We start from the raw sequence: 27069 nt of genomic DNA, 5'->3' as shown, positions 1-27069 counted from the left end.
TATTGATGTTATCTTCCTATACTATATTGATCATATCGTATTTAGATATTATGTCCAGATTAATGCAATACGGAAAAAACGAATTCGAAACTAAGTGCATTGTTGATAACTAGTCTCAGTATTAAATCAAAACACTGACCAGCAGGGCGAATGTGAAATTTAAACGGTGGGTGTATTTAAGATATCTTTGCTGACAACTGTATGTAGATCTATATATGTAAGGCATGCATTTTATTCATGGTATATCGTCGTCAGTATTGAAAAATAAGTATTAATTTAAAAAACTCAAGATATCTGTTCAATCAAGTAATCTGCGTTCCAAGTCAGCGTAATCTACACAGTACAGGTACGAGTACCGTGAACATATCCAAATGTATTCTATATATTCTGATTTAAAATCATTTTTATAAGCAGAGGTACAAATGGAAAATGATAACTGTACATTACGATATAGCTGTGGCACAATATCCTACTTCTTACAAAAATATCAATAACAATATCAGCAAAAGCAGTCAAAATGGGATTTGGAAAGATCTAAATTGTAATTATTTACACATAACTATGAGTATACTGATGGTGTCTTTGCATAACAAAAGGTTTTGATGGAGCTTCAGTTCAAGATAGTTCATTTTGTCCATTGATCTGCTATGAGCATTCAGAGACAGAACATGCTCTACTTTTTGCTGACCAATAGATGTACATATGTACTACAATGTAGTACACTTAGGTTTTCATACTGCATCTACAGCAAATTACCTTCCCCTAGATATGTTGTACTTTGTACCTTTACTTGTAGCAGATTATGTCAGCTAACAAATGAAATTTGATTTTCGTAGTACACAGTACAAACTGTGCATTCATGCCTTTTAACATCATTTAACCTTTGCCTGAGTAGTTGGTGGCAGCGAGTGTACCTGTAGTTCATCCAGAGTATTTAATAAATTTTTGAATTGATTTTGTATATTTCTATGTCAGGAATTTACAAGCATTTTGCCTTCCCTCCAGCCACACCTCCCTAGTGTGCTTTGTGGGAATTTAGATAAGTTATTAAACATGGTACAGTAAAATTTATTTGTATTTTAACCTCATTCTAACAAAGGAACAGTATACCTGCTTGGTTCATTAAGTGTCCTATTTTTTCATTGTCTTATTGCAGATTGCATTAATGTTCCATGTAAGGAAATACCTCTGCTTTCAAATCAGAAATTGGGCATAAATTGAAGCAATTTCCCCAACTGTTATATTTGAGAATTTTTTAATATCAAGTTTTACGTTTTCTTCCTTGTTCTCAGGTTTAGCTGAAAATTCTTCACTGACACGGTCCATATGACCCCCTTCTTTTCTCATACAACTCACGTGCCACAAGTACCAGTGCTACCCTTGACCTTCACCAAAATCAAATTTCATGATTAAATATCTTTTAAGGTTACCACATACCATCCATCGTCCTGCCTTCTATCTCTTGGTTTTCCACAATTTTTCATATGATACCTGCATATATTCATTACAATATTCAATTTAAAGGCATACAATGCGGGTTAAACCTTCATTTAGTAAAAAATGATTTTTTTTTTCTGGCAACTTCATCAATTTTCCCCACATTGAACAGTTTTAACTGTTTAATGTGGGTTAGGGTTTAAAAACCCTATCCTATGTATGCCCTATCAAAGAACTGACAGGATGGCCTTGTGGGTAGAGTATCTGTCTCTAGAGTAGGTCTTGAGTTCCACCCCATCCAGGGACATACAAGTCCTTCAGAAAGGGTCTCCCTTGTCACTTAGCATTTAGGTGTGGAAGCAGGGGAAACTTCCTAGTGTGGCAGCAACAGATATATTGTTTGTTTGTTTGTTAGCTATGAGCTCCTCACACAGCAGCTGGACTCCCTCCTCAAAAGGGAGGCAAGAGAGTCAACACCTAGTGTGCATCTTGGCCAAAAAATGACCAGACGACCATTGTTAAATTTCTTTCATGTACAACTTCAACTCAGTGAGTTGCAATTGTAATAAAGCTATTATTATTATTATATGGAAAATAATGAATTGATGAATTCATTTATTAATATGAACAACATTGCCTGCCATAGCAGTAATGACTTTCAATTTTTTGTACATGAGACAAAATAGACTGCTACCTTTAACAGGTCGTTGCATTTTCAAATGATCAAGTCCTGATCCATATACAGTAGATAATTGACAGTATTGTACCATATGGTATTTTCCCACATCTCTGTTAAATATAGATTGTAAACCATGAAGTTATATCACATGTATCTTCATAGTTCAAGACAGGTTGGTATATGTACTGCTGGGTTCCACACTGCTACTAGTAGGGTTAACATTTAACTCTAAATTATGCTAGATCAAAGACATCCAGTGAAGTTATGTCATTAAAAGTGAGAAGGCTTAATTTAGTCACCCTTCTGTTAGATTCAGGTAGCACTAGCAATTGACTCTTGAATCAGTGTGTTTCTGATAACTGTCTTGTTTGTTTGTTTGTTTGTTTTGTTTTGTTTGTTTGTTTGTTTTTTGTTTTTGTTTTGTTTTTTTTCAATTATTATTATTATTAATTTTCTACATCAGTGAGAATATTTTCATTTGTCATTTTAAATATAGCAATCTACTTATCATTTATATTTTCTCTTTGTAGGTTTAATCAATTTAAGATGATGAAAAAAATCATGAATACAGGATGAAGAAAAAGAAAAGACATACAAGAACAAGGAATGGCTCAGATCCTGAGCATACATATAGCAATTTAATGGACACTGATTCGGATAGTGATATTGACATATACAGAAGTAAGTAGAAACGATTTGAAAGATAAATAATTTTTCTTGACATCATCTACAATTTAGGTACGTAGCAACCAAACTCCATTGAGGGACAAATTGTAACTATACCCAGGACATTGTTTTCTCAGTGGACAGTTTCATGAATTCAGTGCATTTTCCCTTAGAATGATTTAGTAAATGCCCTCAACTTTTTAAGCAGGCAGTATACAGTACCAGTACCCAGAGTTGGGGAGGGGGGAGAGGCAAAATTGTATTGCTTAAAATGATGAAAGATGTGTCTGAAGTTTTATCAAAACCATTACAGTGGGACTTTTCAGCCCCATTTGCAAATGTATTATTTATCGCAAATTAATCAAACATGAGACTTGCCCAAAGGTTGATATTTTGCTTTGCTTTTATCATTAAAAAATAATGTTGGAGGATAAGATATTTTAAGTTAGTACTTGGCCCTTTGTGAAGCAGCTTGATTTGATCAAATAGTAAATAACGCCTGTATGACACACTGCGAGTACACACAAATAATAGATCACAATGATATATTCCATATTTCTAGAAACTGCTTCACCAACCATTCAACCCACTCTAAGAGTGATCTGACCTTTTTAATACCACATTATCATTACTTTTTTAATGAAATTATTGTGATGAAAAAACATCCCGTAAATGTACTCCCATAATATTCCTAGCTAACTACTGTTTTTAATTACCTTGATATACCATACATCAATTTTTAAGTGACATCCATGTCCAATTTGACATGTTTGTCTAATGAGGCAATTTGATCATTTCCCTGCATCCTGTTGGGGAAATGAAAATTATATTACTGTGGAAATGCAGGAGAGATGAAAGATGTGAAAAAAAGTGGCAGGCGCATACTGTAGCACATATTTGTTCTTATTGGGGTATCATCTTTAAATTGTTTTTATGTACAGACACAGATGTGTCTGTACATATTGCCATCACCTGCGTCTGTCGTCGCCGTCGCCGATCATGTCGCCGTCGCCGTGCACTTTCAGCGTTAACACCATAAGTGGAAGACAGTTTTACTTTTTGGCTTTATATTTACAGAGCTGATGAATATTCATAAAACACAGGTCAAGTTCGAAAATCAGCATGATCGGGCCATTATTGTAGAATTTATGCTGTTTTTTCACTTTTCAGCATATATGCCACACTGTTAACACATTTCAAGGAAAACTGATAGGCCTGTTGTCATGAAACTCACAGGAGTAATCAATCTTACTAAAAAGCAGATCAAGTTCGAAAATCGGCATGATCGGGCCACTATTTTAGTAGTTATGCTGTTTTTTCACTTTTCAGCATATATGCAACACTGTTAACACATTTCAAGGAAAACCCATAGGCCTGTTGTAATGAAACTCACAGGAGTAATCAATCTTACTAAAACGCAGGTCAAGTTCGAAAATCAGCATAATCGGACCATTATTTTATAAGTTATGCTGTTTTTTCACATTTCCTCAGATTCAATTCTTAGGCATGTTAACAGTCTCATTATTTAATTAATAAGATATGTAAAAGTGTTTGTTTGACATTTCCTTCATCTTTACAACATTGTTAGTTGATTACGTAAAAATGATGGTAAACTTGTAATCGTGTATTGTGTAATAAGGTGTCAAAAATGGAAATAAACTCATATCATTGCAGTTTGTAAGATTCAATCATTCACTATGTTCAGAAACTCAGAATGGAGGAAATTGGACATTTGACACTGTTCTATTGATATTTTTCACATCTCATCAATTTTCTTAGTTGATCATATAAAAATGGCAGTAAACTGTTAATTTTGTTTTATGTTAAAAAAGTGTTAAAAATGGAAATAAACCCATTTCAGAATAGTGCTGTCTTGTTTCACATTTCCTCAGATTCAATTCTTAGGCATGTTAACAGTCTCATTATTTAATTAATAAGATATGTAAAAGTGTTTGTTTGACATTTCCTGCATCTTTACAACATTGTTAGTTGATTACGTAAAAATGATGGTAAACTTGTAATCGTGTATTGTGTAATAAGGTGTCAAAAATGGAAATAAACTCATATCATTGCAGTTTGTAAGATTCAATCATTCACTATGTTCAGAAACTCAGAATGGAGGAAATTGGACATTTGACACTGTTCTATTGATATTTTTCACATCTCATCAATTTTCTTAGTTGATCATATAAAAATGGCAGTAAACTGTTAATTTTGTTTTATGTTAAAAAAGTGTTAAAAATGGAAAAAAAAACATTTCAGAACAGTGCTGTCTTGTTTACATTTTGGCATTTTCAAGTTGTGACTTTGAAGTTCCATGGGCCTGAAGACCTTTGCTAGTCACATTTTCTGAATATCCATAATACTAATATTTTATTATTAAAAATTGATGGTCATTATGCTGTTAAACGTTATGTAATATTGCATCAAAATTTGGAAAAAAATATTTTGGGCACTGCTCCCATGATGACCATTTAAGAAAAATCATGTCACTTACTGTTCTCAAACTTACAGGAAAGAAACATGGGACTAAAATACAGCTTCAGTAGGCAATGCAGTCTGTTTGGTAATTCTTTCTGCTAGTTAAACAGTTTTTTTTTTTTTTTGTGAAAATTTAATTTTTACATATTGGCATTTTCAAGGTGTGACTTTGAAGTTCCATGGGCTTGAAGACCCATGCTAGTCACATTTTCTGAAAATCCATGATACGTATATTTTATTATTAAAAACTGACGGTCATTATGCTGTTAACCACTATGTAATATTGCATCAGAATAGAAGAAAACACAATTTTGGGTGCTGCTGCCATGATGACCATTATGGGAAAACCATGTTACTGATGATTGCCAAACGTTCAGAAAAGAAATACAGGACTAAAATGCAGCCTGAGTTGGAAAAGCAGTCTAATTGGCTTCTTTTTCTGGAAGTTATACATTTTCAAAGTGTGAACTTGAACTCCCATGGGCCTGAAGCCTTATGCTTGTTACACATTTTTCTTACATTGGTATTACCTGTTGAGCATAATTAAAATTTGATGTTGAATTTGCAGTTTAACATAATGTACTTTTGCATCAGAATTGACAGTAGCCTATTTTGTGCATAGTTATTTCCTGCTTTTTGTCTGTACATTTGACAGCTTTGCTGCCTTGTTTCTAAATTATTGTTGTCTGCCTTATGCAGGTACTCTATATTTATGATTAAGAAGATAGTATGATAGAATCCTTCATGCAGCTGTGGGTCCTGTAATTTATCATATAATAGGATTTATAACCAAGACTTATGGAATAAAATTATTTGCTAAGTTTTATAATTATGTGTGAGGACGTAGGCGAAAAACGGGAGTCGCCCTATTGGATGTAGGTTGGAAACTGATGAATGAAATTAAGTAAAATTAGTTAGAATGATGTAACACATAATTATAAAAGGTGGGGCTTTTGATATGCCGCCGGATTAAAATAGCACTGTGAATGAGGACCAGTATAAATTGAGTGGAGATAGACGCTCCACTTGTTGAGGTAGGAATGATACAAGAGGGAGAGGAAGGACCGCATTGCACCTGTGTTAAACAAAACGAGTAGAAAAATGACATCTGGTGAATATGGTGAGCTAAATTTGCTTTTGAATCTCGTCTCTTATCAACATTTTTTCTTTTTTTGTGTTTGTGTATTATTAATTTTAGATTCAAGTATTATTTGAAATTTCTATTAAAACATATATAATTGGGTTTTAGGTATCTTAGATTGACACTGTTTTCCATTGTACTAAGCTGGAAATGGAATAAAAAGGCTTTTATTCAAGTGAATTAAATAATGCATTGCTGTTAAACATGTATATCAGGAGTCTCTGCAAAGATGTGGGCATATGGGCTAAAATCTCGGGTTACAGGTGTAATCTTTTCAATTTGTACAATATGTATTTATATTAATATGATCTCTGCAAGATAGAGCACATACACTAAAGGTGCAAAGTTTTAAAATGAAATTATGTTTGTTACGAAAGTATAAATACTAGTAGCTGATGAAACAGATTAAGAATTTATAAATACTGGTAATTGTGACATGAAAAGCATGTAATGTACCAGGATTAATTTATTTTTTATCACAGGTTAGTTTTCTGATCTTCTGCACAAATAAAAAACCATAGCTGTGGAATGATAATATGTTGTCTCAGTGCTGATAATTCAAATTGTTTGATGGGAGAGTAAACAGACCATGTGGCAATTTTCATTTTAGGCCACTCCTCCATATAAACCAGTTTTCAGCGCCCTCTGTTGTCAACTCGCTAGACCATAAATGATAGTTACCTGTTGAATATACAAACACAATAGTGCTTTTATCATGCAAATGTAAGCACAGAATGTGGGTCAGTGAATATATAGGTTGGCAGGACACAGTTTGATGTAGGAATGTTGAAATGGAGGAGGATGGAGTTCTAGTCTAGTCAAGATGGTGAAATAGGATAGTATTTTTCTTCAAGTATTTCTAGGACTTTGAAAGACAGGTAACTTGATACCTGCTTGGTATTTATTTGAGTTACAATGGTTATAATTATTCAGAAAAACTAATGACTAGTTTAAATTTTTTGTTCTACTATTCTTACTGGTAAGTTCCCAAACTTAAATTTTTCAAAAATGAGTTTAGGTTAGTGGAATAATTAAAGGACTGGGAGTGAATATATTGATTGTTAAATTTATGGACATTTTAGTTATATATAACAGATTAATATGATGTGAAGTACTGATACTTGGTAACAGTTGATAAACATGCATAGAGTCAGGAATATGGTCATGTACAGTATATAAAAAGTTGATCCTTTTTTTCCATAGCTGCTTCTGTGACTGTATAAGGACTGTAGAAAGTTGCCCCATAAATGAGAATAAGTAAATAATAAACTTCCATAGTTGACCATGTCTAAATCCTTGGACAAGATTCGGAATCGCCTAGCTGCAGAAGGCTATAAGAATATCAAAGATGAAGATGCAGAAAAGGTACCCATTGATTCAGAAAGTGGAAGTGAAGATGAAGAAGGTAAGATTCCATTGCTCTAAATGTATCTTCTTTAAATAACAACTTCAGGACACACCCCTTGGTGTTGAGAGAAATTATCATAAGTGGGAACTGCCCAGCCATTGGAGTCTGCCTTTTGTAAGTGTGGTTTAGAATATAAAGCAGTTCCCAGGTCTCAGAGATGAGGTTGCTACGTAGATCTCATGCTTTCATGAGTATTAAATGATCCTGAGCGTAAACATACAGAAACTCTTTCTCATATAACACATAAGTGGTCACTTTGAAAGGGGATGGCAATCAGTTCACAGGTGCATGCATGTTTGGAGACATGTATAGAGTCATGCTAGTGTGAAACTTTTATTTTGATACAAACAGTAAAGCATGTATTTATTTTAAACTTTCAGTGCTGAGATAAGGGGGAAAAGGGGTTTATTGGTGAATATCAGATACTGAGGTGTTGCATTTTATCTAGATTATTAATCTTTTGAGAAAAAAAGGCATGAATCATGTTCCTGCGGATACACTAGATACTTGATAAACACACTGTGATGTTTTTCACTTTCGCTATGAAATTGGTTTCTCATGGTTTTGTGTAATAATGATGAAAGAAGTAAATTGTTTCTAAAGAGCTCAAGACTACACCTGTTTTCTACTTATGTCATGCCTCATAGTTAGAAAACATTTAATCACCTTATAAATTGTGTTAAAACCTTTTTATTGTATGGCTGTAGTGTTCTATTAATTAAAAATAACTCCCTGCTCCATCACATCCATAGATTGTTATTTGTACAAAGGCAAAATCTTTTCTTGGGAATTATATATATATATATATATATAAACAAATATAAATATAAATATATATATATATATATATACGCCAATGAAACTGATGAATATTTTTGTTCAGCTTCCTGTTTGCTTAAAGCTAATGTCTATTATTTATTGAAGGTGGCAAATAGTCTGTTCCTTGTAAGGTGACATGATACATGATTAAATTTCTTTCTCAAATACTGGATAGTTCCCATTTTTGTTCTCATGGCAACTTGTGCAGTTTTCTTCTGTTTTTCTGTTTGTCTTTTTCAAAGGATACTACCTGTCCCTTTTTAAACACATTAGCCATGTTATGGTAATGTAAAATTACCTGTTTGCATGTAAAATGTCTTTAAGATAGCTGAAGTGATGAAAGGTTGTTCAGATAATTCAGGAAAAAGGCCATCATATGCATTTCAGTGCTTTATGAAGTGCTGAATTCTGTGTTTTTTCTATTTAAACTTCTTGTTTTTTTATTTTGCTTTTGCTTCAACTATTTTTATATCAGTATTTCACATACATATGTTGGCCTCACGCCTGTGATTCATATACAACAAATTTTATCAAGTCACTAACATATCTTTGACATGCAAGAAAACAGAATTTGCTCTGTTTATTTCATTGTATTTGTTTAGTTGGATAATTATAACTAATATTTTTTAATGTAACTGGTTCTCAAATCATTACATAGATTATATGTAATGTTGTTTTCCAACATCCTTTCCATTAGACATGATCAGTATTTGATATTCTTCTTTTAGATTTTATATATATCCAATTTAGTGATAGTAAAGGGTTTATACACTGGGCATCCACTGTACCATACCAGTTGGAATTTAAATGCTGTGAGTAACACAAGGAGACCTGGTCATGGGAAGGCAATTTTTTATTTAAAAAAAAAAAAGTTAATTTTGTGATAAATAAGAAATTCAAAACATTAAAGTGATACATGTACTGTGTAGTTGTAGAAAAATTCAAAGTCGAGATTGTGCCTGTCAAGTGATTTTTTTCCACACATAATGGGACCACTTAAACTGTAGCAGATCTAGATTAACAGCAAAAGTAGAAGAGCTGTAACAGATAAATAAAATGAGTTATTGCATTATAGGGCAAGTTGTTTTGTTTGTACAAGTAAAAATTTGTTTGTTTGGACCAATAAAAATTGATCTGGAAAGAGGGATATGATATGGTGATGAGATTACTTAAAAGGGAAACATTCAGTTGACATTGGATGGTAATTATAAACAGTATGAAAAAAAATTCATTTTTGAGGTACACGGAACCATTTAGTTCAATTCCTCTCAGTAGTGTCCTTGGAAGTGTTCCCATTGTGTGCCAGAGTGAAAGGACTTAAAACCAGGACATATTTGAACTGTGAAAATAATGGATAATATTTTTTTTCTTGAAACTGTGCTACACTTATACATCTCAGCACTGTTTACAAATATTATAACATTTAAACCATAAGAGAAATTAACTGTTGTATTCTTTTAATAAAAGGGTTTAATTTTTTTTAAAATTATCATAAATATCTTAATAGTCATTATGAGAGACTTTGACTTATTGATAAAATTTGACCATAAAATTAGTCCTGCAGTCTCAAAACTCCCCTGACCATGTGTTTTACTTTTTTTTAATAATTAAAATGACATCATTATGAGGAAAGAAAAATTTTAAAAGGTGAAAAGCTTGCTAGGTTCTAACATGGTAAAGATTTTAAAGAAATATTGCTACTAGTTGGTTTTCTGATCTTAGTTTGAACTCTGCTTTTTACTTGTGAATGTTTTCCCAGAGTTGGATGAAGACCAGGCGTCCCTATATTGCTTGAACTCTCGGTGCTTGACTGTTGCTATAAAGCAGCATGTGGTAAGATGTTTTGGCCAGATTTAAGAAAGGAGCTTACCAGTGAAAGTGTTTTTCGTGTGATGCAGTTTATTATTTCTATGTGAGGTTAAAATTGTGCTTTTTAGCCAGAACAAAAAAATTAGCAGCTTGGAAAAAATGAGTGAATCATTAATGGTTGATAAAGAAGTGGAGTTGACAAGTTCCGGGTATGGGCCAAGCGTTGTGATGGGTGAAATGCAAAGGCAGACCAGCTGTGAACCACTGCACTGTGACAGGGAGAAAAATGAAACTGGTACAGATATATATATATATATATATGAAAGTTAAAAAATTATTTGGAGTGCAACATTGAAATGATGTTGTTGTGAATGGTGGTTATTGTACCACCAGCGTTAGCGCTGGCGGTACACATGGTTTCGGTCTCGTCCGGATCGTTCCGCCGGCTCCGCCGGCTCCGCCGGACGGCTACCGTTACCGCTTCTCCTCCTAGACGGTAAGGCCCCCCATACCCATCTCATGGATTTAGGTCACCTATAATCTCAACTCGTTCCACGTAAAATTTGGGCTTTGTCGGTATTGGGGTCTGGGTGTGGCACTCATTGCAATGCACCCTTGTCCAAAAATGGCAAAATTAAATGCTAATTATCTACCCTACAGAAGGAGTTACGGGAAAAATTTCTACAGACGGCTTTCCAAAAGTCATATGTGTAGATTTCAAATATACCCTCGGATTTGACCTTTGACCTTTACTTCAAGGTCAAATGGGCCAAAATTTTCAAAAAAATGAAATTTTTTACGAAAAAAAAATTTTTTGCCCTGTTATTCAGACACCACACAGACTTAACCAATAATATTATTGGAAAGTGTTACCCTTCAGGTCATCTTTCATCTCCGTGAATTTGGGGTCAATCGGTGCATTTTCACAGGAGTAGCGGCCATAAGATACCGAAACTGAAAACTGTCTCTAATTCGGGAACCGTTAATGCTAGAGACCCATTCTTTTTTGCATTTTGTAGAGCATGTAAAGCCCAACACTGGAGGTGGTCTCGGTTTTTTTGTATTCCATACGGTTTTCAAGTTACGCTGTATCAAAAAGTACATATTGGTGGTGAAAGGAAAATGTACGGAAGCCCACTGGTGCCATATGTAGAAAAAAAAATTATCTCGAAATTTCGAGATACTATTTTGAAATTTGAACAAAAAAATTTACCACCAGCGTTAGCGCTGGCGGTACACATGGTTTCGGTCCCGTCCGGTCCGTTCCGCCGGCTCCGCCGCCATGTTACCGTTACCGCTTCTCCTCCTAGACGGTAAGGGCCCCCGTACCCATCTCATGGATTTAGGTCACCTATAATCTCAACTCGTTCCACGTAAAATTTGGGCTTTGTCGGTATTGGGGTCTGGGTGTGGCACTCATTGCAATGCACCCTTGTCTAAAAATGGCAAAATTAAATGCTAATTATCTACCCTACAGAAGGAGTTACGGGAAAAATTTCTATAGACGGCTTTCCAAAAGTCATATGTGTAGATTTCAAATATACCCTCGGATTTGACCTTTGACCTTTACTTCAAGGTCAAATGGGTCAAAATTTTCAAAAAAATGAAATTTTTTACGAAAAAAAATTTTTTTGCCCTGTTATTCAGACGCCACACAGACTTAACCAATAATATTATTGGAAAGTGTTACCCTTCAGGTCATCTTTCATCTCCGTGAATTTGGGGTCAATCGGTGCATTTTCACAGGAGTAGCGGCCATAAGATACCGAAACTGAAAACTGTCTCTAATTCGGGAACCGTTAATGCTAGAGACCCATTCTTTTTTGCATTTTGTAGAGCATGTAAAGCCCAACACTGGAGGTGGTCTCGGTTTTTTTGTATTCCATACGGTTTTCGAGTTACGCTGTATCAGAAAGTACATATTGGTGGTGAAAGGAAAATGTACGGAAGCCGACTGGTGCCATATGTAGAAAAAAAAATTATCTCGAAATTTCGAGATACTATTTTGAAATTTGAACAAAAAAAATTTTTATCTCGAAATTTCGAGATAGCATTTTGAAATTTGAACAAAAAAAAAATTATCTCGAAATTTCGAGATAGCATTTTGATATTTGAGCAAAAAAATTTATCTCGAAATTTCGAGATAGTATTTTGAAATTTGAACAAAAAAAATGCTATCTCGAAATTTCGAGATAATTTTTTTTTTCAACATATGGCACCAGTCGGCTTCCGTAAAAATGTGCAGTACGGTAATGGATAATAAATTTTGAACTCCGGAAAAATAAAACATAATGCTTGGCAAAGCAGACAACTTGTGGTAAAAAATGACATTATTTTATCAAATTTAAACTTCTGCAACTTCAGAGAACCTCCCATTTCAAGAACTTTGACCAAAATGACCTTTTCTTTATTTTAATTAATTTTTTCTGTAGGAAATTTATGGCACATTATGGTAACTCCAAAATTATAACATTTAGTCCCTTATATCTCCAAAACTGGCAGAGATAGGTCCATAGTTACTATTGAAGTTGAATAGGAAGTCATATACTGGCAATCTTACTGTGACCTTGACATTGACCTTTGACCTACTTTTCACCATGAACTGAACTTTGCAAATTTTGCTTCCCTTTTATCTCCAAAACTGGCAGAGATAGGTCCATAGTTACTATTGAAGTTGAATAGGAAGTCATATACTGGCAATCTTACTGTGACCTTGAAATTGACCTTTGACCTACTTATCACCATGAACTGAACTTTGCAAATTTTGCTTCCCTTTTATCTCCAAAACTGGCAGAGATAGGTCCATAGTTACTATTGAACTTGAATAGGAAGTCATATACTGGCAATTTTACTGTGACCTTGAAATTGACCTTTGACCTACTTTTCACCTTGAACTGAACTTTGCAAAATTTGCTTCCCTTTTATCTCCAAAACTGGCAGAGATAGGTCCATAGTTACTATTGAACTTGCATAGGAAGTCATATACTGGCAATCTTACTGTGACCTTGAAATTGACCTTTGACCTTCTTTTCACCATGAACTGAACTTTGCAAATTTTGCTTCCCTTTTATCTCCAAAACTGGCAGAGATAGGTCCATAGTTACTATTGAAGTTGAATAGGAAGTCATATACTGGCAATCTAAATGTGACCTTGAAATTGACCTTTGACCTACTTTTCACCATGAACTGAACTTTGCAAATTTTGCTTCCCTTTTATCTCCAAAACTGGCAGAGATAGGTCCATAGTTACTATTGAAGTTGAATAGGAAGTCATATACTGGCAATCTTACTGTGACCTTGAAATTGACCTTTGACCTACTTATCACCATGAACTGAACTTTGCAAATTTTGCTTCCCTTTTATCTCCAAAACTGGCAGAGATAGGTCCATAGTTACTATTGAACTTGAATAGGAAGTCATATACTGGCAATTTTACTGTGACCTTGAAATTGACCTTTGACCTACTTTTCACCTTGAACTGAACTTTGCAAAATTTGCTTCCCTTTTATCTCCAAAACTGGCAGAGATAGGTCCATAGTTACTATTGAACTTGCATAGGAAGTCATATACTGGCAATTTTACTGTGACCTTGAAATTGACCTTTGACCTTCTTTTCACCATGAACTGAACTTTGCAAATTTTGCTTCCCTTTTATCTCCAAAACTGGCAGAGATAGGTCCATAGTTACTATTGAAGTTGAATAGGAAGTCATATACTGGCAATCTAAATGTGACCTTGAAATTGACCTTTGACCTACTTTTCACCATGAACTGAACTTTGCAAATTTTGCTTCCCTTTTATCTCCAAAACTGGCAGAGATAGGTCCATAGTTACTATTGAAGTTGAATAGGAAGTCATATACTGGCAATCTTACTGTGACCTTGAAATTGACCTTTGACCTACTTTTCACCTTGAACTGAACTTTGCAAATTTTGCTTCCCTTTTATCTCCAAAACTGGCAGAGATAGGTCCATAGTTACTATTGAAGTTGAATAGGAAGTCATATACTGGCAATCTTACTGTGACCTTGAAATTGACCTTTGACCTACTTTTCACCATGAACTGAACTTTGCAAATTTTGCTTCCCTTTTATCTCCAAAACTGGCAGAGATAGGTCCATAGTTACTATTGAAGTTGGATAGGAAGTCATATACTGGCAATTTACTGTGACCTTGAAATTGACCTTTGACCTACCTTACAATGAACTTAACTTTGATTGCACCATTTTTAGTTATATATATTTTTTGCATATTTTGAAAATTCTTGTTGATTGCATTTTTACAGCTTGTCAAGCACAAGACTGGTGGCTGCACCCCTTATTTTGTGTATGTGGGGGTCTATACGAATGCGCTTGCTCCAGCTGGTGGTACAATATTCGGAGGCGGTATCGCCTCTCTGATCCTCTAGTTATTTTTTAAATATCAATTTGTTTACTTGTGCCTCATTTAAAATTAATGAAATAACAAAGAGACACTGTTTTAATTCAGCTTGTTCTGATTAGAGTATTTTTTATTAAGTAACTTCTATAACAGTTTCATTTAAAAACAGATGAAAGCAATACATGGATCAGATTCTAAGTAAAGAGCCTAGTACATGCTTATTTGAACAGCTGTTTAGTATGGTTTAATAAATAAAATGTGGATATCCTTTGTTACCTACGATTGATACACAAAAAGATTTAGATACTGACCGTGGTGCTTTTCTAGGTAAATGGGAAGTGCTGTATGTATGGTTACTTCTAAGGATTTTAAAGGATATTTCATATTAAACTTGACATGTTTTACCTGTATAAGTAAGCAAATTGGATACTTACGATCTTGAATTGATACAAAGGTATAGAATTTAGAAAGGATGTTATTGTGGTGATCAAATTGCATATTCTGTGTAGCGTACTATATGTATGTACATGAAGTTAGAAAATACTTGATTAGAAATGCTGATACATATACAAGCTACTCTGTTAACATATGATTCCTTTTATTCAGCATGTTTGCCTCAATCACAAATAGTCCAACAACTAATAATGTCAGTACAAGAATGTTCAGTTTTGTGAACAATGTAATTGTTGAAAAAAATGGTAATTTTTCATTTTGTTCAGATGTTGTCACCCAGTAGTAGGGGTATTTGCATGCTAAATGAAATATTTTCAAATGTACAAAAATCAATCAAAAGTTACATTTCCTGAAATAATGAGTGACTTTAGAGGTTAGGAATATTTGAAAGATCAAGCTGTGATTTGTGATAAATGATTTTATTGAGCATAAGATTTAAAAATGTGAAAATATGAGTTATAAAATAGCAGTGCACTGTTGACCATTATTAACTGATGAATTCAGCAAATTTTGAAGAATCAAGAAATAGTTTATTCAGGCATCAAAACAGACTTTATTTCTAAAGAGCTTCAATGCATACAGTTTCCCAGATATTTCTGATCTGATTCCACCTATTTAATATTTTCACATTAAACTGAAGCAATAAGAGCAAAGATAAAACTGGAAATGTGCAACAAGTTTCATGGCAGAATTATTTATTAGTAGATGATTGACTGGGAGTTGTTTTAAAAGAGTTCAGTTTGAAAAAAGCTTGGTGTCACTGTAGAGTTTCAGATGAGTTTGAGGACCCTGGTCAGATTTCAAGTTTTGGTAGGGACGGTAAAATGGAATGGTAAAATTTGGCTCCCTTACAGAAAGCTAACAAGGCAGGGCTACATGCCAACCCCTTAGTATACAAATTAATGTCTTTTGGATTTAACCACTTGAACTGCTTAAAAGGAAAACATTGTCATCTCTTTAGTTGAATAAACTTTATTATTAGGAGTTAAAACAATTGGTCCTAAACACTTTATGTAAAGCCCATGTAGAAAAAAAGCAGCTGTAAATATTGGGGCGTTTAAAGTTGTGATGTGAATGAAGTAGAGGTCTTAAGGCTACATTTAAAGTTTGCCAGTCTTATTACACTCTAATGAAACAAGTAAGATTTTAGTTGTTGTTACTTTATAAACATAGATGTCAAAGTGTTTGTGTCTTTAAACAAGCCACGATTTAAATACTTAAGTAAATGTTTATTGTTGCTGTTACAAAAAGTCCACAGTTAGTCAAACATCCTATGCTCTCACAAACTTAAAAGGACAACCTTGGACCACCATTTTTGCCAAGGTTGAGAGGAAATGTTCAGTTCCCAGCATGTAGCAAAGTGTAGAATGGCATTTATACTTGTTAATGGTCTTCATACAAATTGCAGTTCAAGTGGAATATTTTTTTTTTTCATTCTGTTTTTCCAGATTTGTGTAATAAATTTTTTGGATTCAAGTTGAACTTAAGTTGAACTGCTCAAACTTTGTCATTTCCATGACAGTAAAAATCTTCCTTTCTTGGCAAAATTTCAAAATATAAAGAATGGTGGGTGCATTATCCATCAATATTTGGTTAAAATATTTACCTTAGCTCATATGGTTATTTTATAATTATTCAAAATTACAATGTTTCTGAATTTTTTTACTTTATATATATATATATATATATATATATATATATATATATATATATATATATATATATATATATATATATATATATATATATATATATATATATATATATATAATCAGATGATCTTTGTATGTGTCATCCATATTTGCCTCTTAAAACTGTCTAGGTCATAATAATACTGATTTAAATAAGAATAATATTATATGATTATATGATATTATGCTTAAGTAGGTACATTTGTCATGATATATTTATGTAAATGTGCCCTATTTAGACTAATTTATTTTATGTAATTTTTTTTCTATTCTCTTTTTTTGTGAAACTGTCGGACTGTTATCCAGACAGTTAAAATGTTTTAAACGACAAAAATGAAATAGTCTATAGAGCCTAGCTTAATAGCAATAATTTATCAACTCTATAGAGAAAAAAAAACCTAACGCAGTTTTTATTGCTTTTTCCTAGAACCTTTGAATGAAGAGAAAGAATCGAAATGGAGCAAGACAGAGAAGCAGCTGGGTGCTCTGCTGGTGATAGCAATGGCTGTGATAGTGGTGCTCATTATCCTTGTGGTCCTGATGCATTTCCAGAGTATACAACAGGTGGGTGCCATTCATTCAAGTTATACCTTTGTGTGAAGAAAAATCTGAGGGACAATTGGCCTTGCTGGAAAAAGAAGGAAAACTCAAGCTTGGCCACTGTTCGCAAATGGCTTTTTTTTTTTCTTTTCTGTTAATGATTTAGCTATTTAGCTATTAGGAGTAAATTATTCATTTTCTTGTGGAAAATGGTGTTACAGAATGTAACTTTTCATAGTAAGTTGATAAAACTATTTTAATTATTGCTTTTGTAGACATCATATAATCGTGGATATATTGTGATTTGAAGTATTTTGTTTTAACAGAATGTTGGATGTTTAACTCCATCTTGTGTGAAAGCAAGCGGTTCCATGCTGAAGGACATGAATCTCACAATTAATCCCTGTGATGACTTTTATGAATACACTTGTGGAAATTGGGTAAAAAACAGAATAATTCCACCAGACAAACCCAAATGGACATCATTTGCAGAAGTGTATGACAAGAACTCGGCCTTCCTGAAAATGGCAAGTTTAGAAAGCTAGGTTTCTGAAATAATTCATCATAAATTGATAGCTTGTACAATTATGTGATTTTTGAAAATGAAGTAGAATTTGTCACAAGAAAAAAAAGATGTAGAAAAGAAATTTATGACACAAGATTAGTCACTGAAATTATGAACACTGTTATTGTTACTCATTTGTTTGTATGTAGAGTTCACAGATACAAATATGTGATGCAATTCTGATGTCCTGTCTTGATTGATTCAGGTTTTGTCAGAACCAGGTAATCTTCTTAGAGGTGAAAACTCCACAGCTGTGAAAAAAGCCAAGGATTTGCTCACCTCTTGTATGGATACATCTGCTATTGAGGTTGCTGGTGCTACTCCATTGCTCAAGGTAACATATAGGGGTTGGTTCTTTAAATGTCTGCATTGTTACTTACCCTAGCAAAATGTATGATGTACCTACATCAAAATTACCTTGCATTGATCATTACTTCCCTGCACTGTTACATCATTATGGTGTGGGTTAGTGAATTAGATGCTGGAGCATAATCTAATGAGTTGTAATCACATATACATGTAGCAAGTCTTAATATTGTATTGTCAACATGTGTCTACCAGGAATCGCATTGTAACTTTGAATAGCAACATATGTTTTGAAATGTACAACATGAAGAAACTGCAAACACATGTAATTCTTTTTTCCATTGATATTGGAAATATAGTGGTTTGGTTTTGTTATTCTGCCATGTCTTAATGTAAAAAAATGCCTAATCAGATTAGTGAATCAGTTATCATTTTCTTTATTTTTTTTGTCACAAAGTTGAGATTAACCTTCACAAATCTATTTCAGATGATTAAAGACCTGGGCTCTTGGCCCCTAACATCTGATCCAGTTTCTGGTAACTGGAGTCAATCCAGCTGGAATTTTATGGACACACTTGTCAAGTCTCACCTGGAGCAGGGCTCTCCATTCTTCAGCATGGCTGTGAGCACTGACGACAAGAATAGCTCTCTGAACATAGTGCAGGTAATGAGAACACTGCTTGTCTGCCAACTGCTATATGCCCTTAACCCACTGTTTCACCTAGAAATGTTAGATTTACAGTTAGAAATGAACTGTTAGTGCTGAGTTCACACCAGGACTATTTGATATCAGTTTAATCTATCACCAAATGACCAGATAGTGAAGAAATACTGTAGCACTTTTAACTGTATCTTCTGGGAGATTTCAAGTTTTATTTCCAGCCTGAATTTGTTTTTGTCTAAATTCAGACTGATACATTAATGAAGTAATAATAAATGTTATGAATGAAAAATCAATTAATGAATAAATAATGAATAAATAAATGAATATTATCCCTCTCAAGTTATATTTTGTTAATATTAGACACTTTGGGTAAACACATGTTAACTGATTTTCACCCATTGCCACATTGTTCATTTTAACATTGATTCATTGATTGAAAAATATTGGCTAGTATTGGTTTTCAAGATACTGCTATTTTAACATAAATTCTTGTTTTGTTTTGTTTTGTTTAACAGTTTGAACAGGCTGGACTGACATTAGGTAGTCGTGAAGAGTATATTAGGAATACTTCAGAAAAGTTCCATAAAGCCTACGTACAGTTAGGTGCAACTACTTTGAAGCTTCTTGGATCTGAAAATGAAACGTTCAATGCTGAGCAGATGGAGAATTTATGGAAATTTGAGACTAAAATTGCGAAGGTGAGGAAAATTGTTTAATTAGATAAAAATCAACAGCATATTTACTTTCATACAGATAGAAAATACATCTTAATAACTTTGATCCACTATATTTACTGAATACCTCCACATTTTTGCAGAGCTTTTTACCAAAGGAGAACATGACTGATCCTAAGTCACTATACCACAAGATGACAGTGGGTGAACTGATGGCCAGCATGGGGAACACTGTAAGATAATTTTTTGTGTGTGTCTGTGTGTGTGTGTGTGTGTGTGTGTGTGTGTGTGTGTGTGTGTGTGTGTGTGTCGGACATGCTGAAACTGTCGGTCCAATTGGTCATGACCGAGAAAATTTGTCTGGACTGGTAAAAAATTGGACTTGGTCTGTCCAAAGGACTGACAAGAGTTTCAAAAACCACAATTTTGAATATACTTCACTAATAACAGGGGCGGATTTAGGCCGTCTTCTGGGTCTTCCGGAAGACGGTCAGATTTTCAAGTTTACGTTGACGGATATCTAATTTTTTCTGTTGGAAGACGGTCAAAATTGGAGGAAGAATCAACAAAGATAAGTTGGAAGACAGTCAGTAAATAGCTCTGGATCCGCCCCTGAATAAAATTATATAAAACCCAAAGCGTTTTTTCCCTTCCATTTCAAACCTATTACATTCATAAACAAAGTAACCTACCTAATCGCACTGTCTCAAATGAATAGCGTGATTTTCAGTCCGACAAATATCCATTCGGTCCGGCAAATTTTTCATTACTGCCAGTCCAAATGTCCGGTTCTTCTGAAAAGTTTTCAGCATGTCGTGTGTGTGTGTGTGTGTGTGTGTGTGTGTGTGTGTGTGTGTGTGTGTGTGTGTGTGTGTGTGTGTGTGTGTGTGTGTGTGTGTGTGTGTGTGAACATGATTTTTTCCTGATAAGAGGAGAATATAGATTGCCTCTCTGTATGTGCATGTTGAGATTAGTGTAAGCATATGCTTTGAAAAGATGGAAATGATAGTGTTTTTGAATACAAATGCATACGATAAATCAACATTTAACACCTGTGACACTGCAATTTAATACTTTTTTCTACACATTAAATAGTTTTTGTTTTAGTTAACATATACTGTAACCTTTGTTTTCTTCCCAGATTGATTTAACAGTGTACATGAGCAGGATGTTCAACACCAGTATCTCGGCATCCGAAAGTGTTTTAGTTAGTACACCAGACTACATGAAAAAGATGGCAGAGATTGTCAAGCAGTCTGATCATGCGTAAGGGAATTGTTGGTTGTTATTTGAAGAAATGTCTGTGTGTTTGCTTGGAGAACCAAAAAATTTTGCTGACATTAAGTAATCTGGTCGCAGCATTTTTAACAGTAATATATGAAATCATTGTTTTAATTAATTGTATTGAAGCATTCAAATTAATTTTTATATCTTTCTGTCATTCCAGTATACTTGCCAGCTATATGGTATGGCAAACGATTCAGGAACTGTTGAGCTCTGCTTCTTTAGCATTCAGACAGGCGCTGCTGATTATAAATAAGGTAGAAAAGGGGGTCACCAGTGAGCCACCAAGATGGAAAAGCTGTGTTTCTAAAGTGGACAGTTCTGTTGGATTTGCCACGGGAGCTTTGTTCGTAGAAAAGAAATTCTCCAAAGAGCAAAAAAATCAGGTCTCTATTGAATCTGTGATTTGTTTTTGTGTTGGGTTATACATTATTAGCATGTTTTTATTTCATATTTATATGATGTCATATTGGTTGTTGTTGTGATTTTTTTCTTTGTTTGATTACACCAAGATGTCATTGAATTAACTCTCATTATTAATATGCAGTTTTTTTTTTTCCTGGAAATAAAAGGCTTAAACACTTTATTTTTGAAGTACTATGATTTTCTTCAAGGTGGAGACCATACTGAAATATATCCGCGATGCTTTCACCGATAATCTCCCTAAGGTGAGTTGGATGGACAAGGACACCCAAGCCAAAGCACTGGATAAAGCTCAGGCTGTAGTACAGCAGATAGGATATCCGGAGTGGATCACTATTCCCAAAGAACTCGACAAATATTACCAGAATGTAAGATTATTTTTTTATTTATTTATAAGAAAATATGCCACCAGAAAATAAGGAAAAGGCAATAACCACAGCAAGCCCTGTGAGCTTAGCAAAAGGATTAATTTGGTTGTCAGATTATGACAAAAATCACGTTGAAAATTAAAGCAATAAAATCCTGCATAATTGTTATCATTATTATGATCACATAGCTTTTTCAATTTAAAATTATATTAATTGTTTAACACTTGTGATTATTTTGAAAGAAATATTGTGTGAAGCAAGGAAATGTACAAAGTTGATGATATTTTGGTTCTTTTTTTTTGTAGTTGACTGTGACCTCATCACTGTTTGATAATACATTAGCTTTGAGAAGATTTTACAAAAGGAAAAACCTTGATAAGAGAGGAAAGCCACCAGACAGATATGAGTTCGTATACTATTTAATTTTTTATGACCACTGTATTGAAAAAGACAGTAAGATATGTTGATAATTAAAATAGTCTTATTTAAACACTGGATGGGGAAATTTGATGAAGAGAAGACAACAGCTTATATTTGTGTACCAAACATAATAGATATTACTTTATTTCTGTCGCGATATTAGTGTATTAACCATTTTCTATATTTAGAACACCTGTCTCTATCAGATAGACCTGAAGAAAAAAAGACATTATAGTTTGTGTAAGCAATGCTGATATCAGAATATATATATATATATATATATATATATATATATATATATATATATATATATATATATATATATATATATATATATATATATATATATATATATATATAGCTTAGAATTTCAAAACCTGTATAGAGTTTATCACATGACAACTATAGTGTAACATGATGAATGTTTTCTGTGATCCAGATGGCACATGACTCCAGCAGTAGTGAACGCTTACTATACATCAGTGTACAACTACATTGCCTTCCCAGCAGGCATTTTACAGTCTCCATTCTATGATAGTGAATTCCCTATGTAAGTACTGGCCTTAGGCCTATCACATCTTTTAAACCCCACATGATGATGGAAAATAATCAGCTTTAAGTCCTTTTCAAAAATTCACTTTAATAATTACACAATTTGATTGTGACATGAGGAGCCATCTTTAAAACATAAAATACACTCTGGCATAAATACATGGTTGGATTCTTTTCATTTTTTGACATTAATTCAATTATATCAAACAGTAGGAACTTTACTACTAGTTTTATCACATATTCTTTAAGTTTTATATTTTTGATCAAATACACACATAAGTCGGTTTGTAATTGCACTTCATAGTAAACTTTGTAGGTATGAATCTGAAAGATAGAGGTGTTTAAGACATTGAAGCTAAGATTAAAAGAAAATGTTGTGTTCCATAATGTTTCCTTTAATTCATGATTTGAATATTTAGACAAACATTTTCTTATTCCATTAGGGCTTACAGTTTTGGGGCAGCAGGGATGGTAATGGGTCATGAGTTGACACATGCTTTTGATAGCTCAGGTACATTTTGAAGATTTTTGTTCCTTTTTTGCTTCTAATAGCAATGTATAAGCTGATATGTTTTGGAATTAATACTAGATTTTATTTTTGGAAAAAATTGACCTGATTTTCTCAAAACAAAGAAATTTTGCCAGAGGAAAATAAAAATCAATTAACATTTCTTTGCCCTAGGTTAAATACTTTGGCATTTGACTCATATTCTTATATTTCAAATTTGGTGCAAACAAAACAATTCATTATAATTTCAGGTCGTAATTATGACAAGTATGGTAACATGCACCAGTGGTGGAACAATGCCTCTATTAAAGCATTCAAGAAGAGAACTAAATGTATGGAGGATCAGTACAGCCAGTACACCATCAGGGGGCATAAGGTAGGGCTAACAGGGGACATGAGGTAGGGCCTATCAGGGGCCATAAGGTAGGGCCCATTGGGGGGGGGGGGGGACAGTAGGGCCTATCAGGCCACATGAGGTAGGGCCTATCAGGGGCCATAAGGTAGGGCCTATCAGTGACTGGCCTTTTTGCAATGTGTAAAAATGCTTTTATTATAAATTATTTGTAACTTATTTTGCTCTGAGCAACACTGAAAACAGTAAAATAAGCGTTATTTTTTATAAGTTACACAATCGTGTTACTGACTGTCTGCATTTAGGAGTTTTTCAAAAGTGTGTTCCCACTAGCAGTACCCAATGTCATGTTTCTGTGGCCAGCAAATCTTTATTTATAAATATTGATTGGAACAGAAACCAGGATGGGTGTTTAATAGATTTAAAATCGCAATTATACCCCTATTTTAGGTAAATGGTCTTACTACTCTTGGAGAGAATATAGCTGATAATGGTGGCATTAAGATGGCCTATCTGGCCTATCAGGCATGGAGCAGACAGCATGCCAGGGAGCAGAGACTTGTTGGTCTGAATGCTACTAATAACCAGCTGCTCTTTATGGGATTTGGAAAGGTAATACTTACACATATTATTTTTATTTCATTTTTTTGTTTTTTTGTTTTGTTATTTATTTTGCTTCAAAAGAAAAAAGTTTACCGAGTTAATACACTGCTGTGGTGATTAAATTGAAATTATTTGATTTTTTTTTTTTTTTTTTTTTTTTTTTGTGAAGAAAATTAAGAGAGACACTTTTAATGTTAAAAACTTGTTGGATGGCATTTTTACCACTTTTTGTGCAACACTGAATGTGCAATGTATATGTTCCAAGCGTAGTTGACATTGTCAAGCCAGTAGCTGTGCATATGTTTCTTTCAGATATGGTGCTCCTACTACACACCAGAATATGCAGTGCAAGCTTTGATAACTGATGAACATGGACCTCCAAAATACAGGTAAGGCATTTAGCACTAGTTACAACACCAGTTGTCCACAGTATGCGAGTATAATTATATCTAGGCGTAGCTTCCAACAATAGCATGATTGTACTTGCACTTTTGCTAGATGAATGAACTGAAAGGCATTAAAATACTGGTAAGCATGTTAGGGAAATGCAAGTGCAATTGTCTTATTGTTCAAAGCGCAGGCCGTGGATAAGTTACAATACATTGAACTGAGATGGGTGTCAAAGGGCCCTCTTGTAATGTGGAATACTTTAGGAATACAGTTTATACCACTGAACTTTGAGAGGTCCTAACATGTAATTATGTGACTGAATGGATCATTTGTCCCACTCATTGTGAAATTACAAACATGATGGTCTTTAAACAATATAATATAAATGCAAGGCAACCTTATGCGTGATAGTGAGGCTTTGAAAAAGAGAATTGTTTCTTGTTATCAGAGTGACCCATATCTTGGTGCACATGTTTTGTTACCATGTACCAGTAGAGATATTCTGCTGGTGAAAATAAAGTACACATTTTCAACTCAATCTTGTCAACTTTTCACCCTGTTCTAGACCAGACACAATGTATAATCATCATGGCACATCTATGATTTCAGAGTGAATGGTGCCTTGTCAAACCTGCACGAGTTTTCAGAAACTTTCTCCTGTCCCTTGGGAAGCAAGATGAACCCAGTTCACAAGTGCAGTGTATGGTAATGGGATGCCTGCCAACATCATACACTCTGCTCAGGATCCCTGTCTATATTTCACAAGTCTGCTCAATTTTGATTCCTGCTGTAAGATCTGCTTTAAATTGTCCTAAAAGGAAAAGTATGTGTTCTGTTCTCATAGAAGGTTAAAAAATCAGTTGTACATAGTTGTTTATGTTCTGAAGGATGTTTTAGATCTGCAATTTATTGTATTTGTTTATCTATTATTTTTGAGGGGGGGAGGAGAAATTACCTTCATTCATGCCTTTAGAAATTTGATATAGCATTAAAACAGCTGAAATGGTAAATAAAATGAATGAATTAACTTGTTGGAGAATTAAAATGTGTTTATATTTAGTTAAATATATTGTAGAAAATAAGTATGTAAAAATACTGTAACAGGGTAAATGAAATAATTGAAAATGGTGATAAAGGTGCATAATTTTAAGTTGATATTTTTAGAATGGAAATATGTTATATGTATAAAGGACAACATGCCTTTAAGTCATGAAATATCCTGAAATGTTGTTTCAGTGTATTTTTGTCAAGTACAATAACAACTTAAGATGTTGACTCAAAATATCAAACAGAAATTTTGAACAGAAGTGCAACAACAGGATTTCAGATAAGATATTTCACAAACAACAACAACGGTTTCTTTCTTTAAGTTAAAGAGTGTTTGGTAACATTTGGTTATTTTTGTGGTTTATTAACATTTACACAGAGATGTGATTTACAGATAAATAGAGATTACAGCTTTTGATTTGTGTCCAGACTTGCAGTAGAGAGAATGCACAAAGCTACATGACAAAATTCATATCAGATTCTACTGGACCAGGTATCTTTTTTTTTTTTTTTTTTTTTTATTATTATTATCTTAAAACAGTGTACCAGGCGGAATATTGCAGTTATATTCAGGTTAAAACTACCCTGCTTTTTAAGTGTCATTATATTATGTTTTTATGTAATTCAGTGAGAAAATTTAATAAAGGACAATGTTACTCAGTACATGACAGATACACTGTTTAGAACTGACTAAAGAAGGGTGAGATAACTGAATACAAGGGCATTAAACAAAATAAACCTTGAACAGCACAAACAAGTGTACTGTATGAGTAAATGAGAGGAAATTAATCCAACAACATGACTTTTCATCCTATATTGTAAGTATATTTAGCAGGGGTATGGTGCAATATCGTCTTCCATGCAGTCGTGGTTGCAGGAGGAGCAGCAAATCCAATGTCTTCCAGATGTACAGAGGTGGGGGGATGCAACCATTTAACCAGATACAATTATTGTTATTATTATCACAATTAGTTAGAGAATTAGAGTTGTTTTTTTCCTTATAGGATATGTTATTTACAGATTATTTACAATTTAACATCTGATGATCAGCTGAGAATGTTGCTCGAATATAATGTTAGTTTTTACCGATTTTTATGTAAAGCTTTCTGTATATGAAGTATTGACCTTTCTGTTAATGAGCATTTGGTGAATTTTCGTTGCCTATAAGAAGTTATAAAGTTTATTAGATTTTCTCAGTGAAGGCATTACTTGTTATTTTGATTTTCTGATAAGTTTGGCAGATATCCTACAATGAGGATAGATAACTGTATGTTTGCGCTCAAAGTGACATATCCTCACATACAGTGTACGTTGTAGACATAAATATGTAGAGGACGTTCAAAAATAAAAATCGGTGATATGTACTTTTCAGTTTTTGTTGTTATCCATCAAAATATATTGACCTATTAT

General features: G+C 33.7%; 1 protein-coding gene across 8 annotated transcripts; it reads left to right on the top strand.

Moving 5' to 3' along the window:
• Window positions 1–68: 68 nt before the first annotated feature.
• LOC106178791 (endothelin-converting enzyme 1-like) lies at window positions 69–27023 on the top strand. Of its 8 annotated transcripts, none has more exons than XM_013562132.2 (18): window positions 69–166; window positions 2647–2797; window positions 17391–17527; window positions 17830–18030; window positions 18274–18402; window positions 18862–19038; window positions 19554–19736; window positions 19856–19945; window positions 20854–20978; window positions 21160–21382; window positions 21611–21787; window positions 22093–22193; window positions 22647–22757; window positions 23203–23270; window positions 23519–23643; window positions 24070–24231; window positions 24535–24611; window positions 25222–27023. In XM_013562132.2, the coding sequence occupies exons 2-18, from the start codon at window positions 2689–2691 to the stop codon at window positions 25319–25321; spliced, it is 2295 nt and encodes a 764-aa protein (XP_013417586.2). In that variant the 5' UTR covers window positions 69–166; window positions 2647–2688; the 3' UTR covers window positions 25322–27023. The 8 variants fall into 8 exon arrangements, with proteins under 8 accessions (XP_013417586.2, XP_013417588.2, XP_013417585.2 ...); XM_013562131.2 differs by lacking the exons at window positions 69–166; window positions 2647–2797 and adding exons at window positions 6361–6383; window positions 7608–7809; XM_087006817.1 differs by lacking the exons at window positions 69–166; window positions 2647–2797 and adding exons at window positions 7081–7257; window positions 7608–7809.
• Window positions 27024–27069: the final 46 nt, after the last annotated feature.

The sequence above is a fragment of the Lingula anatina genome, chromosome 2 (genome assembly GCF_051362555.1).
Source record: "Lingula anatina isolate TDL-2025a chromosome 2, LinAna3.0, whole genome shotgun sequence".
Classification (NCBI taxonomy): Eukaryota; Metazoa; Brachiopoda; class Lingulata; order Lingulida; family Lingulidae; genus Lingula; species Lingula anatina.
Note: the sequence above shows the minus strand (reverse complement) of the source record. Positions and strands in the feature narration are given on the sequence as shown.

Bases quoted from the DNA above. Each gene is read 5' to 3' on its own strand.
- LOC106178791 (XM_013562127.2), top strand. From the start codon at position 10,600: ATGAGTGAATCATTAATGGTTGATAAAGAAGTGGAGTTGACAAGTTCC. The intron at 19,737-19,855 runs GTGAGGAAAATT...ACATTTTTGCAG, and splicing joins TTGAGACTAAAATTGCGAAG to AGCTTTTTACCAAAGGAGAA. The intron at 23,644-24,069 runs GTAGGGCTAACA...CCCCTATTTTAG, and splicing joins ACACCATCAGGGGGCATAAG to GTAAATGGTCTTACTACTCT.